At 36.7% G+C, this 14,498-nt stretch overlaps 4 protein-coding genes across 6 annotated transcripts; 1 reads left to right on the top strand and 3 right to left on the bottom strand.

The window, feature by feature from the left end:
• The first annotated feature begins 274 nt into the window (after positions 1–274).
• On the top strand, positions 275–2,686 carry LOC126587542 (putative polyol transporter 1). The gene is made up of 3 exons (XM_050252617.1): positions 275–704; positions 833–1,179; positions 1,272–2,686. Exons 1-3 carry the CDS (start codon positions 554–556, stop codon positions 2,334–2,336), a joined length of 1,563 nt encoding a protein of 520 aa, XP_050108574.1. The 5' UTR covers positions 275–553; the 3' UTR covers positions 2,337–2,686.
• A 1,038-nt stretch (positions 2,687–3,724) lies between these two features.
• Positions 3,725–7,838, bottom strand: LOC126587545 (uncharacterized). The gene is made up of 8 exons (XM_050252619.1): positions 7,486–7,838; positions 6,705–6,756; positions 6,154–6,424; positions 5,980–6,041; positions 5,422–5,614; positions 5,231–5,327; positions 4,178–4,260; positions 3,725–3,941 (listed from the first exon to the last, which is right to left on the bottom strand). The coding sequence occupies exons 2-8, from the start codon at positions 6,750–6,752 to the stop codon at positions 3,934–3,936; spliced, it is 762 nt and encodes a 253-aa protein (XP_050108576.1). The 5' UTR covers positions 6,753–6,756; positions 7,486–7,838; the 3' UTR covers positions 3,725–3,933.
• A 1,110-nt stretch (positions 7,839–8,948) lies between these two features.
• On the bottom strand, positions 8,949–12,882 carry LOC126587547 (mediator of RNA polymerase II transcription subunit 32-like). 2 transcript variants are annotated; one of them, XM_050252624.1, is made up of 3 exons: positions 12,523–12,882; positions 11,237–11,301; positions 8,949–9,588 (listed from the first exon to the last, which is right to left on the bottom strand). In XM_050252624.1, the coding sequence occupies exon 3, from the start codon at positions 9,569–9,571 to the stop codon at positions 9,137–9,139; it is 435 nt and encodes a 144-aa protein (XP_050108581.1). In that variant the 5' UTR covers positions 9,572–9,588; positions 11,237–11,301; positions 12,523–12,882; the 3' UTR covers positions 8,949–9,136. The 2 variants fall into 2 exon arrangements, with proteins under 2 accessions (XP_050108581.1, XP_050108579.1); XM_050252622.1 differs by lacking the exon at positions 12,523–12,882 and having other exon boundaries at positions 11,237–11,469.
• A 117-nt stretch (positions 12,883–12,999) lies between these two features.
• On the bottom strand, positions 13,000–14,488 carry LOC126587546 (adenylate kinase isoenzyme 6 homolog). 2 transcript variants are annotated; one of them, XM_050252621.1, is made up of 3 exons: positions 14,364–14,488; positions 13,408–13,750; positions 13,000–13,306 (listed from the first exon to the last, which is right to left on the bottom strand). In XM_050252621.1, the coding sequence occupies exons 2-3, from the start codon at positions 13,737–13,739 to the stop codon at positions 13,117–13,119; spliced, it is 522 nt and encodes a 173-aa protein (XP_050108578.1). In that variant the 5' UTR covers positions 13,740–13,750; positions 14,364–14,488; the 3' UTR covers positions 13,000–13,116. The 2 variants fall into 2 exon arrangements, with proteins under 2 accessions (XP_050108578.1, XP_050108577.1); XM_050252620.1 differs by having other exon boundaries at positions 13,408–13,787; positions 14,364–14,477.
• Between the last annotated feature and the right edge of the window lie 10 nt (positions 14,489–14,498).

The following is a 14,498-nucleotide window of genomic DNA, read 5'->3' as shown; positions in this document are numbered from 1 at the left end:
GAATACTTTGCACAAAATTAACCCTCGCTGGCACTACATGGGTAAATCAATGATTAATTACCAAAATAGTAACCTTTACATGGGTGTTGGATTAAAAATATAAGAAAACACTAAAATTAAATCTATTTCTTGGTAAGTTGAAGAAAAAATCAATTGGTCTTCATACAACAGCGGAACTGTAAGAACGGATCTCCCGACACAAAGTTGGAATTTGTTTTGCTTTAGTCCGTAACTTACTCGTTTCGGAATGTTTATAAGGGGAGCCTGCATGCAGACATATCATCAGTTAACTTGGTTCTTACCCACCTTCCTTCGTAAGATACAAATCATCACAAATCCAAATAAACGCAAGTTAGCAGAGTACTGGCGAATTGTTAAGCACTTGAGAGCTTGTGTTCTGAAAACAAAAGATCCAAATCCTATTCCCAAAACAAAAAACAGCACCTTGGTGAATGAATAAAATTCTCAAGTAATAGCATATTCTTTCATTGACAAGTGATCTCTCTGTGTTCTGTCTGTCTATTTGTCTATCGATCTCTAGCTAGCTCTAACAATGGAGATGGCTGACCGGAAACCTCAAAATACTGAAGCCTCAGGCCAGAAGACTATTGCGGACTTTGATCCCCCCAAGGCCCCGAAGACAAAGAAGTTCGCTATTGCCTGTGCCACTTTGGCTTCAATGACTTCAATCTTGCTGGGCTATGGTAAATTTAATTGTCCATTTACCTCATGCATGTGGATTTTTCTTTTGGTATTTTTTTCCTTTTCATGTGTGTTATTACGTTGTCTGATCTCCGCGTGCAATGCACGTTGATGTCATTTTTACATACAGATATTGGTGTGATGAGTGGAGCGTCACTCTTCATCAAAGAAAACCTGAAAATCACCGACGTACAAGTTGAAGTCCTCAACGGTACTCTGAACCTGTACTCCCTCATCGGTTCCGCCTTGGCAGGAAGAACATCCGATTGGATTGGCCGACGATACACCATTGTCCTCTCTGGAGCCATCTTCTTTGCTGGAGCCCTCCTGATGGGATTTTCCCCCAACTACGCCTTCCTCATGTTCGGCCGATTTATTGCTGGAGTTGGAGTTGGTTACGCTCTTATGATAGCTCCTGTCTATACAGCCGAAATCTCTCCAGCCTCATTCCGTGGCCTCCTCACATCTTTCCCTGAGGTCTGTTTCTTTGCTTGATTATCTCATTGTATAATTAATCCACTTGTAGGAAAATATGAATCAATAAATTTGATTTGTTTCAAAATATGCAGGTGTTTGTTAATGTTGGTATATTACTTGGGTACGTATCCAACTATGCCTTGTCCAAGCTCCCGATCCACTTGAACTGGAGGATCATGCTCGGCCTTGGCGCAGTTCCCTCTCTTTTCCTCGCCGTCGGCGTCCTAGCCATGCCTGAGTCACCACGCTGGCTCGTCATGCAGGGGCGACTCGGAGACGCCAGGAAAGTCCTGAACAAAACTTCTTGTACCCATGAGGAGGCTCAGCTCAGACTAGACGAGATCAAAGAGGCCGCTGGAATCCCAAAAGAGTCCAACGAGGATATCGTTCAGGTTTCGAAGAAAAGCAAAGGTGAGGGCGTATGGAAAGACTTGATCGTTCGGCCCACCCCAGCTGTCCGCCATATTTTGATCGCGGGAGTTGGTATCCACTTCTTCCAGCAAATCTCCGGTATTGACTCCGTCGTGTTGTACAGCCCCAGGATCTTCGAGAAGGCTGGAATCACTTCCTACAATGACAAACTACTTGCAACCGTAGCCGTTGGAGTTGTCAAGACCATTTTCATCCTGGTCGCCACCTTTATGCTTGACAAGTTCGGACGTCGTCCTTTGCTTTTGACCAGTGTGGGTGGAATGATCTTCTCTCTCACATTGCTCGGTGTGGGCCTTACAGTCGTCGATCATTCCCACGGCAAGGTCCAATGGGCCGTCGCTCTGTGCATTGCGATGGTAATGTTCAACGTTGCGTTTTTCTCCATCGGGCTTGGACCCGTCACCTGGGTCTACAGCTCAGAGATCTACCCGCTGCAGCTCCGCGCGCAAGGGTGCGCTATGGGAGTGGCCATGAATAGGGTGATGAGCGGAGTCATCTCCATGACTTTTATTTCATTGTATAAGGCCATCACGATCGGTGGCGCCTTCTTCCTTTATGCCGGAACTTCGTCGATTGCTTTTATATTCTTTTACACAATGCTGCCAGAAACACAAGGCCGAACCCTCGAAGATATGGAGCTCTTGTTTGGCAAATACCATAAGTGGAGACAAGCGAATGCCATGCTCAAGAAGAAGGAAGCTGCTGAGAAAAGCCAAAGCGCTTAGGAATAATAGGGCAACAAACTCTTACCATATTTTTCATATTTACGTTTGTACGACTCTCTAATAGAGATGAGAAACACATGTTGATGGCCCTTCCTCTATTAGAGAGGTAGTACAAGTGTGGAGTGAAAATTTTGGTAAGTGAATGCCCTAGGTTTTTGTTCTAAGTTTTCTCTTATGCCCGAACGTTCTTGCAACGGGGCTGCTCATTCCGTCGCCTCCCTTTGTGTTCAATAAAGGAGGCGTTCGTCTTTGGGACTTGGTTGCTCCTATTTAGCTTTTCAATGTACTTCGTTTCGGATGTAAACGTTTCAATCCGTACTTAATAAAAGCTCTATTGTTTCAACAAAATACACACACAAAAATGCAATGCTTAATTGCTGAATGTACTTAATGATGGTTGTTTATCATTATAAAAGTTTTTACTTTCAAAATTTTATTGGTGTTTCGGTGATATGTAGCTCAAACTCACTCTTCACCTTATCTTCTTAATTTGTTTAAATAAAAAGATCTTATATGGAACAAAGAGATAAATTTAAGATGAAATGAACTAGACATGCATGTTTATACAAGGATTGTTCTTCTTCTAAACACGGGGCTTATAGTACCCTTGCATCGAGATTTAGTGTTTGATTCTCCTTCTTGTGGTTTATAACTCGAGTAGTTAAGAACATGATCTAAATAATTATTTATTGTCTACTATTCCAATTCCCCCTCAATGTAGTTTGTATAAAAGAATCATCACTTTAGCCCTACTATAGTTCCTTCTTCTAATTCGTTTTCCCCATTGACAATTATTACTTGCACCTTTTTTCAGTAAAGTGCGGATGGACATGCAAAAGAGTGCGAGGCTGATTCCCCTTCGTCCAGTATTTACCCTAAACTTTAGCCAAAAAAAATGACCATGACGCATGAATTTCCAAGTTTTAAGCACTAATACGATTGGCATATATAACGGTGAAAAAAGAGAGAAGGATTATGTATAATATATCTCAAGCACTAACCCGTCAGTAAGCTAATTCAGATGATTATTGAAAAATGCTATCTAATAAAGTTCATTCAAAACGAAATCGTTTGATTAATAGAGGTTGTTATTTGGTACCATATTCTTCAGATAGACGGGTGCACAAGTGGTGCATCATATTGAGTACGGGCTCAAGTTAAGGTGTAAAATTCACGAGCGGCATTACTTGTACAGTTGTACTTGCTCCCGTTATATTTCTTACATCGGTTATGTTTGCAGCCGATAAGAAAAACTGCAAAAGATGCAAATACTTGCTTGAAAAGCAAACAATAAAGCTCAAACAACTGGAGAGTGAATGCTGTGAGGCGATGTTTATGGTCGTTAATCTACGATGATCCGTTAATGAACTCAGGTTACTCACTGCGACTAAGGAACTCGACATCACTATATAATTTACTGATCATAACGCACTGCATATCTTATACATAAACGACAGTACTGTTTACATATCAATCGTTAAAACATATATTCAACGTAAATAACTACGACCACAAATAGGCTGGGACTTATGGAATTCTTGTATGACGCATACGTGTTTGGATCAGTTATCCGAGCTATGAGCTTCCAAATGCAGTGTCATTTACCTGTTGGAACAACAACAATACATAATACGTCAACCAAATACTAAAAGATTTCAATGTCAGAACTCGATGTTTATCATTTAACCGTCCGACTAAATCAAATAAAATTTTCTTTAACCAACAAGAAGTTGTAGCTCACCATTGCAAACTTGTCCGGTATCTCATGAAATCATTAGTTTACTTTCAAACTATTAGAAGAGACGATAATTAATTAGACAATCCAGACGAATGCCACTTACCATAGTTTTGGCGCACGGTAGTGAACCTATAGATGGCTTTAATAAGGGAGCCATATTTCATACACTTCAATTCTCCCATGTGTCTGTAAAGCGAATATGGGACAATCAGTTCAAGAAACAAAATGTGTGCAAATAGTCAATACATGTAGGGAAAAAAAAAAAACAGGAATCACACAAGACAAAGGAGATAAGTTTCTGAGTCTACGATAAAATAAAATACAAGTCTAACATGCAGCTGTGCCTGTATATGGATGACCTAGAGACAAAGATTACCCAGCCCAAAATGAGAAAAATTAAGTTAAGGATTGCTATTGAGAAACAACTGACAATGTGGTTGCCAGCCCTATTTAGAATAGTTATTTCAGGCCAAGAAAGTAATTACAAAAAATACTTTCCGCGTCTAAATATGCAAACGGAGGGTCTAGCCCTTTAGTCTCGTCAAAGTCCTGGAGCCAAACAAATGGGACACCCACCTCCCCACAAAACTCATGTAAAGGTCTCCTAATCAGGGTATAGGAAAAAACAGGCAAGAGACACTATGGTAAGTACTAACAAATAACAATGAATCTGATAAGAAATTTCCTTAAGGCCCCTTTTTGTTCTTTAAAAAATCATTTCCTATCAAACAGGAGATAAAATTAGATCCACTGCTAACTTACAGCTACGTAGCTCTTGCAGACAAAACTTTTGGGATATTTAAATTAGGACATACTGCAGAAAAGAACCTTTGACATAAGTTTCGTATGCTCATTAAACAGGGCAAACATTTTGTTAAGAGTCGACCAGACGAAAATCTTGAAAATCCCAATAGACAGACTATAACAAAATGATTATTACTATAATACGTGTGCACACACACACATGGATATGTACCTATTATACACAAAAAAGCGGGCTTAAAACTAGGTATTCTCTTCAGCTCTGGTCTATTGTGTGGTTTACTCCATCCTTCCCATACCATCGCTTTATGTTTAAGTTTCCGTAAATATCAAGTGCACATATACAATAAATTATATAACTAAATGCATCGCCAATTTGCTTAGAAATACTCACATGATCTCAGTATACCGGATTCTCCATGCAGGGAAACCAAGGTGGCATCTTGCAGGTCCATAAACTAATAGCAGGTCAGGGTCTGGCCCTCTGCAACCTGAAGGCAGAATACCATAAACACCCAGAAGGTCAAATTAAAATTTTCAGTAATCATGATTTTGACTGTTGACGAAACTGACAGTAAAACATACCAATAGCTTTTAGTGCCTCGTCCATGTTAGGTTCTGTAAAGATTTTCTCTTCATGATTTCCAACTAAGTTGGCTAATTTCAAATACTTTGCAAAAAGTAAGTTAGCTGCTTTGGTCACAGCTTCTTTTCCATCAGAGAACGACGAAAATTCCAAAGCCATGCGCTTTTGGTCAAGTAACCCTTCATCACCATCCTGCACATAATGGATGCTAAGTTGGTTATAAACTTTGGTCTTGTCATAATGCAATATATGTTCATTGTGAAAGACACAAAGTACATAACATATGTAATTAAAGAAACACAAAAGAAGACTGCTTTGCATAAACTTAACCCCCTGCGACTACATCATAAACCAATTACGAATTACTAAGGTGGCAGGTTCATACAAGCATCACCTAAAAAATATAGTACAAAAATAAAATGAGATATTACAATTAAAATAATTGCTTGGTTCGTGATCATGATAACCTGAACTGCCTCCCAGTATGCTAATTACTTCGATCAATTTATGGTGGCAAAATGTAGAACAAGAAGTAATTTAGGGACAGAATACAGCACCTCAAATTCTGTTGCATTCTTCAGTTTATTCAAGATGGCTCCTTTTGATTTCTTCAAAACTCCTAGGATCAAAAAAGAAAAAGAATTAGCGAAGGTTGGAATACATATATCACATTGTTGCCTACCAATGGTAGAAGGCATCTGCCATCAATCAGAATAAGAAAGCACCATTACCTTCCGTATCATAAAGGCACACACGCTTCACGCCAATAGCTTCTAGCCACTGCAGAAGCTCAATAACTTTTGAAGTTTGGTAAGCTTCTTCACTTTCTATCACAATAGCTAGGTACTTTAGCTTTCCCAAATCAAGGGCTTTGTAGTTCTTGAGTACTCCACCAGAAATAAGATAGCTTTCGAACACAAAAGCTAAATCTAATAGAAAGTACCATATGCTAACAAAAAGATGTAGAATATGCCATAGGAGCACAAGCCCAAGATTGCCAATCTGCACCAGCCGCAACCAAGGATTAACGTTGACTTTAACATCAAAGTAAGCATTTAAATATGCACATGAATCAGCCATATTCATGTAAAGTGCCCCAAAAACAACAATTAATTCCACTCTCAAAAAGAACACGTCCTTTTTACGCTCATAATCATCCCATAAGAATCACTAGATTAAAACTCATTAACATTACAATTACATGACAGAACAACAATATTAGTTACACAGAGTTGTCATCCAAAAATAAAGCTTCAAACAAAAGAAACTTGAATGGACTTACTTGAGCAGCACAAAAGGACACCCTCTGCATTTCCATCTGAAAATCCATCACTCTGAAAAAAGAAAAACAAAAAATCAATTCAAAGTTCAAACCCACTTAAACCCAGCAACCCAAATATTATTATAAATCTAATCAGAGACTAATCTGAAATCCATAACATCTGCTTCCGGATAAGAAAATGGCTTTTATTATCTGAAATACGATATCAATTGCTATTATAAAATTGTATACGAGGTTATATCGCCTGACAAACTGAGTTACAAATTCGTATTGGAAATGTGAATTTTAATGAAATAAAAATTTTAGGAGGGTTGAACCCCTAATCAAGTTGACCTCAAGTTGACCTTGAATTTGACTAAGATGGGTTTCTTCCCTAACTCCCGCGTTCATGTTTTGGATGAATTGGCGGGCTCAATCTCTAAAAGCTAACATCTTTCTAAACTTAAAAATCCTGGTAAACTTTTGGCAGAATTTTATTGTTTTGTCGTCATTTCGATATAACAATACATTCAAGCAAGTTCAAACTTCCGGAAGAAACCCAAAATTCGAACAAATAAAAAAAATCCAAAATTCGAACAAATAAAAAAAATCCAAAATTCATGCTTATGAGCAACAAATATACAAGGGAAGAAGTGAAAAGGGTAAAACTGATTTTCATGCTTATCAGGATTAAGCTACAAATCAAACCTAAAAATGAATCTTAACTAAACCCCGAATTCCCAATTAGAAAAAATAAAAAATAAAAACAAAATAGGAAAGAAGAATAGGTAGATTACGATACCTGAAGGAGTAGGTGAGTGAAGCTTTGAGGAGGAAGCTACGAACCCTAAATCCCAATTTACAGAATCGGTGATGATTTATCAAGCTTGGAAAAACAAGACTCAGAGAGGAAAGTGAGGAGTTGCTGTGTGGAAGCAAATTGAAGCTTCACCAATATATAGAGGATGATCGGAGAACCGAACCCAGAAGAAGTGTGTGTGTGTGTGCGCGCGCGCTGGGTTTTTGGGTAGACGATTTGTGGTTGCTGGGTTTTGATGTGGAATTTGTGGATTGTCATGTTTCACGCTTGTACATGATTTTTTTGGTTCACTCAATTCTGCTCACGTAAATCCCTTCTTTTTTTCTGTTCAGGTTTTTTCGTGCCGTCCAACAGCTTTTGAGATGATAATTTTTTTTAAATATAAGTGGAATTAAAATATATTAATTAATGAATATCTGCTTTAGAGAGGGAAAGATAGTGAAGATTTCTGAATTGGAAAAGAATTAAATTGACGAGAATCAAAATTTAAATTTTCATAAAATATAATTATTAAAAATGCTTTGAAATTAGAATAAAAATAGTAATGATTTCACAAAATTATTTGGAATATAAATCAATATAATTACTAAAATGCTTTTGCACCAAATCAAATAATTTATATGCTAGTTTTTGTAATACAATTTTATATATAATATATCATAGTATAAAGAAATTTAAATTGCTTTTTTGTTTCATAGACACATTAAGAGAAAGTGTGATAGGCGTGAAAAACTAAAGATATCCAAAGGGTTTTGATGGGTTAATACGAAGGGCAATCTTGAAATTTTAGAAATAAATAAGGGTACATTCTGCATTACCTCAACAACTTGAAATTCAAATACTACCAAATTGTAGGAGTCTAATTGCTCCAAATTTTGGAGTTAAATTTCAAAATTTGTGTGATTTCCACTAATTTTTTTTTAAGGAAAACTAAAAAAAAAGACTTGAAAACTTTGAATTTTAATGATAAGGACAAAATAAAAGGTAAAGTGAATAGTATCAAGATTGACTTTTTAGTGTAAAAATGTGGTTTTTCGTTAAAGTGAACAGTATCAGGTGCTTTTCGTTAAAGTTCCATTTTTTTTTATTCTCCAATATTTGATAAAGAACGAAATAGCCAGTAATTAAAATTTAATTCTGTTTTTTATTTGGATTACGTTCATGTAAACGTGTTGCTAGAATCGTCTAGAAAAACAACAATAAGACACGGCCCCATGATCTTTCATATGGTACGTGGCACAATTACATGCGCTTTGCTAGAACATAAGAGTTCTTATTATAATACCGCCTGCATCCTTGTTTGGTATGTTGAATTGGATTGAAATAAATAATTTTTTAATTTCAAGGTATATTGGAGATGAAAGTGAATAGTTCTTCGGTTAAAGAGACTAGGAAAATGTCACATGTGATGCATGCGGTGGGAAGGAGTTACATGCGTAAAAAGATATTAGAAAGGTGTGATCATTTAGTACTACGGTTTAGTGGTATTCCTCTTTACTTGTGAGTGAGAAGTCTTTGGTTTGATTCTCGCCAAAGACGAATTTGAACAACATTATTACTAGCATATTATGAGACTAAATCCACCTCCTCTCTCTTAGATAATACAGGGTAAGAAATCAAATCACTTTCATACCTATTGAGCTGAATCTTCAGAGAATCTACCATCAAAAGGAGTTGACGGATGAGAATGTGCCGCACCAGCAGCAGTTCCAGAGCCATGTTGAAGTTCTATAACAAGCCATCGAACTGCTTTACTCATCTGTTCCAACCGAACCGCACTAATGGGTGGCAGACCAGTTGCGCTGTGCCCACACTTCCCAGCCACCAAGCCAGTTGCCTCATCCACCAGGCACTCTGAGCCAATCCTTTGCTTCACAGACTCCACAAACTCCTCTGCTTGATCACAAGTGACTCTGAAAAGTTCCCACTTCTGCTTAAAATTCTCAAGAGCAGCATCCGTGGCTGCTGTTTTCTGGCCACCAGAAGTTTCCTTGGATTCGAGCACATTAACTGCTGCAACAACGAACTCTTGGTATGCACTATTTAGGGAATCTACAATGCTGTCCATTTTGAGGCTCGTGCTTCCTAATGAATAAGGTACAAATGTTAGGAAACTATGAACTACTGACGAAAGCTAATAACTTGCATATATGAAGATAACTAATATAGAAATACTGGTTACTTATCGCTTTATACTCATGCTGAAACAACAATACAATGAAAGAGAAAAAAAAACTTTAATTTAATCTCTTTTTATCTATATAATTTGAACAAGAATTTCGTGTTAAATCACAAATCCTATGTCACTTCAAACCTGGGTTTACATTACATACATTCAAATAACAAAGCCATTAAATGCAGAAACTAAATTCAAAAAGGAAAACATTTTACAATATGATGGTAACATACAAAGACCGATCAACTTTCACAAATCTCATAAAATTAAACAGAAAAGCAACCCAATAAAAGGAGGATAGTCAACAATGCTTCCTTTTATGGGGGTTTCCACACATACTTGTGAGGAATGACACATTATTCGGCAAAACCAAGGACAGTCAATAATGTTTCATGTTACGTGTCTTACATTTACAGTCTTGTCGTCAAAACGTATAACATGACACAATATTCAGACAACCTTACCCAAGCAGGACTTAACAAGGAAAAGGCTAAAGTAATAGCTGCTTTCTTTTATGCCACCAAATCTGTTATAAGATCACCAATTTTATGTTCTGAGCTATGTACCAAGCATGGTTAGTACACCATTAACTACATAAAACGAATACAGGCTATTGCGCATACAGATCAATGAATAGATTAGCAAGGAATTGAGTAATTAGATCACCGAATCAGAGTCCTACCAATAGAGTAACAAAGAACGCCTTTAAAAAAGTAAAGGAACATCAGAAGCCTAAGTTTAAGCTAATCACGACGATTTTACATACAGACCAACGAATCATCCTCGTGTACCTATACTTTGACATATGACATACCAACATGTCAACAAGTTTGTGAAAATACACAGCAACAAGGCATTTCGTCTCCGAACGCTGGATATAAGGGTCAAAAAACTATTTTATAAACGCAACAATCCGCGCAAATACACTACAGCTCAATACTCCTGACTTCCTTATTCATCCTCACCTCAGAGCTTCCCCATTTCCTCCAAACAAAAATACAAATTCAATCCCTTCTTCGACAAAAATACAAAGCAAGTCCCATAGAGATCTAAGAATAATTTAAACTCAAATGTTAATAATTACCAGTAAATTCGAAATGCTATTTTGATATCTCAGGGGGTGGGATTAAGAACTGAAGACATTATTAATTGGTGTTTAAGCGAAAGTGCAATTATTTATATCCGAAAGAAGACCTCTTTATCATTTGTATTTGGAAGAGAAATACACAAAAATCGAAACACCCCATTTTCTTACTTTTAATTCTCTGTTTGAAAAATCCCAATTTTTCCATTTCAAATGGATCCAAGAAACATTCTAGTAAGGGATCAGAGACTTTGATCATCAATGAGTTGTAGTGCTACTGCCATTATACTAATGTGCACAAATACTCACAAAAATTAGATACGAGAAAATCATAGAGCTTTCAACGGATTAAACAATAATAAAGTGGATATGATTCAACAAAAAAGCTGGGAAAAGTAAAATATCATACAATCTCAGCAAAAAAACAAAACATACGAAACCCTGAACAACGAAATTGAGAGAAATGACATTACCTGGTGAGGGAGCTGCCGATTGTTATTGAAGATTCAGAAATTCGAAGAAGCGGAAATATTTACAACTGAGAAGAAGAAACAAAGAAATTCAGAAGAGATGAAGAAGAGGGCTTGGATTCGATGGGCTATAGGGAGTGTTCATTATTTTGTTTTCAACTTATTTTTAGCTATCCAACATAAAACTCGTTTTTAATCCTACTTTTGCCCTTGCCCTCGAACCTTAATAAAAGCCGTGTATTATTTTTTGAAACTCAAAATTTGTTTAGATCTGCTTTATTTCTGATTTTTTATATGAAGTTCATACGTCAATTTTTAATCCACTTTAGTGTATTTGACTTCTATTTTTTAACAATTAAACGATATTATCAATAATAAAAAGAAGAAGGTGTACGTAACCTCTTACTTATACGGCAACATATGACAAATTTTGAATTTCATGAAAAAAAAATTGACAAATTTTAAATTTTTAAAAATAAAATGATATTAAATAGAATTTCACGGTGATTAAAAATAAGCCTCTGTTTTTAAAATTGGACAACCCAAGCTATTTGGCAAAATATGCGACTTTCTTATGAGGAACTTAAAAGAATTTTAATTTTTTGGGCCATATAGGTATAAACATGTTTTTTTTTCTTTCTAAGAACTAAGTATCCAAAATTCCTTAATATTTTGGTGTGATTTCAAATTAGTCTTTAATTTTTTTTTAAATTTCAAAAGAGTACTCAACATATAAGAAATCTCACTTCTGTTAACTACCTACATAACATTTATGATTAGATTTTTTATAAGGCTTGTTAGCCAAAATGGTTTCTGAGATTGTCATAACTCCTCACTTTAGTTCCTGTGATTTGAAATGTATGGGTAGAAATGGTTCATAAGTTTGTCCACCAGCAATTATTTTGATCATTTCATGAAAAAATCTATGTTAAATAATAACCATACTAACAAAAATACCCTCAATTTAACAAACAGTGGACCAAAATAATATAACAAAAATTAGGGCATTTTGGTCATTTTATCTGTATTTAGAGAATATTTTTCATAAAATGAAAAAAATGATTGACGATGGACAATCTCAAGAACTAGTTCTACTGATTTTAAATATCAAAGAACAAAGTGAGGAATTATGTCAATCTCAGTGACCATTTTAGTTAAAAAATGTTTTCTAATGACATTATATGAGTTTAACTTTTGAGATTTGTGTTGTAAATAACTTGAGTCAAACATCATCGAACGATAATTAATAAGATGTAAGCAAAAGCGGACTCCATTTGGTGATATCTTACCAACTTGTCTCAATGGGCTTGTGACTTTGAAATCCCCTCACCAAACAAACATAGCCTTCAACTGTTTCCTTGTTCGATCAAGTTGAAACATTGAACACCCTAATCCAAACTACTTACAGCAAGATCACAGTATTCATGGAGCAATTTTGGTCCTTCCGGATAACATCGCGGCAGTTCAATTGAACCATGCATTAGGAAAATGCTTTGAGACCTGCAAACTCCAAATGGCGAATCGCACTTTACTGGAACGGGAAACCGACACCATTTCCTGTTATATTTAAACAAACATTACACTTCGGCGCTGTAGAATGAGAAACCAACTCCCACTCCAGTCATGGGTTCCGGCCAAACAATCGCGGCCCCAACGTAATCATGGATTCCGGCCAAACAATCGCCGCCCTAAGGTAATCCAAGTTAGGATATGGTTTGATAGAACAAGGGCAGTCCCAACACAATGTGAAAATGGACAGCGGGAAATGCAGAGAATCTCACATCACATAATGGTAAAACTGACAAGGAAGATAGTACAAGGAAAATACATATCAAAATCTTGACGCAGCAAGCAGCTTCAAGGAAAAACTGTGATATGGGAAACTAAGTTGATGATGGTTGCCACCTCCTGACCCAGTCCGTCAAAGTCGTAAGATTTGTCGAAATGTCTTGAATGCTATCACTCTTCAAAGGAATCACGATATCCTGAGGGTAGCTCTCCTTTGCCTCCTCGAGCAGAGTTTGAAATATTTCACATTCAATATTGTTGGAGAGCTTCGAATTCGAATACCCTCTGTCACATCCAAAAATCCACAAAACGGGACACTCGTAAACACACGGCTGTCAACATGAAGGAGATAAAACAGAAAAGAAAGAGTGAACAAAAAAACCTACCTTCGAGTCAAACGGTCATACAGGACAGTGTTGTCAGTCTGAAGCACAACCACAAGATCAAACCATCTCTCGGGGAAGAAATCGCAACCATGGTAGTCCACTATGTTCCCTCCTTCCTCCATTGTATCCTCAAGCTCATCGCATACCAGGTCTTCATTGATGACGTAACAGTCTAGCTCATCATCCCAGCCGTCATGAAGATTCTTCGCTTTCACCAAATCACCCACATTGATGTGGCGGAGCTGCGTTGCCTCTGCTAAGGCGGACGATGTTGTTGTCTTCCCAGTTCCTGGCGTGCCCGTCACCAATATGTTTGGCCTTGTCCTCACCATGACTCTCTAGTCTGCTTGAGGGCAAAGCCTAGATTAGAGGCGGATAACCTAATACATAATTAACGATAACATTTTTCAGTCCTATAGATAAATGCAGTAACAAGATTCGCAACACAACAACTATCAGATCTTCGAAAACCAACACAAGCAAAATCTTATAGTCTCAGCACACCAACTCAACGAGAAAACCATTTGTTGCTAAATATCACAGAGCTATAACCAGTGGTGTAATAGTCAGAACTTAAAATCTAAACAAAAAAGAAACCCACAAACAATTAAATTTAAGGAAACTAATGAAAAAAAGACTTAAATAACTTTTAGATTTAAAGATAAAGATAAAATAAAGAGCGAAGTGAATAGTTCATCATTGATTTTTTAGCGTAAAAACGTAATTTTTCGTTAAAATAAACCGTACCTCGAGCTTTACTTTTCGTTAAAGTTACTTAAATTTAAATTCAAACTTCCGGAAGATACCCAAAATTTGAACAAATAAAAAAAGATTCCAAAATTCACGCTTCCGGAAGAAACCTAAAATTGAATCTTAACTAAACCCCGAATTACCGATTAGAAAAAACAAATAAATGAAAACAAAATATGAAAGAAGAACAGGCAGATTAACGATACCTGAAGGAGCAGGTGAGTGAAGCTTAGAGAAGGAAGCTACGAACCCTAAATCCCAATTTACAGAATCGGTGATGATTTATCAAGCTTGGAAAAACAAGATATATAGAGAAAAGTAAGAGCACTGAAGTAAGGGTA

Source organism: Malus sylvestris, chromosome 10 (genome assembly GCF_916048215.2).
Source record: "Malus sylvestris chromosome 10, drMalSylv7.2, whole genome shotgun sequence".
Lineage (NCBI taxonomy): Eukaryota > Viridiplantae > Streptophyta > Magnoliopsida > Rosales > Rosaceae > Malus > Malus sylvestris.
Note: the sequence above shows the minus strand (reverse complement) of the source record. Positions and strands in the feature narration are given on the sequence as shown.

Coding starts and splice junctions, on each gene's coding strand:
- LOC126587546 (XM_050252621.1), bottom strand. CDS start 13,739: ATGGTGAGGACAAGGCCAAACATATTGGTGACGGGCACGCCAGGAACT. Junction 13,307..13,407: donor TATGACCGTTTGACTCGAAG/GTAGGTTTTTTT, acceptor TGGATGTGACAG/AGGGTATTCGAATTCGAAGC.
- LOC126587547 (XM_050252624.1), bottom strand. CDS start 9,571: ATGGACAGCATTGTAGATTCCCTAAATAGTGCATACCAAGAGTTCGTT.
- LOC126587542 (XM_050252617.1), top strand. CDS start 554: ATGGAGATGGCTGACCGGAAACCTCAAAATACTGAAGCCTCAGGCCAG. Junction 705..832: donor TTCAATCTTGCTGGGCTATG/GTAAATTTAATT, acceptor TTTTACATACAG/ATATTGGTGTGATGAGTGGA. Junction 1,180..1,271: donor TCCTCACATCTTTCCCTGAG/GTCTGTTTCTTT, acceptor CAAAATATGCAG/GTGTTTGTTAATGTTGGTAT.
- LOC126587545 (XM_050252619.1), bottom strand. CDS start 6,752: ATGGATTTTCAGATGGAAATGCAGAGGGTGTCCTTTTGTGCTGCTCAA. Junction 5,615..5,979: donor AGAATGCAACAGAATTTGAG/GTGCTGTATTCT, acceptor CATTATGTGCAG/GATGGTGATGAAGGGTTACT. Junction 4,261..5,230: donor ATCCGGTATACTGAGATCAT/GTGAGTATTTCT, acceptor TTCGCTTTACAG/ACACATGGGAGAATTGAAGT.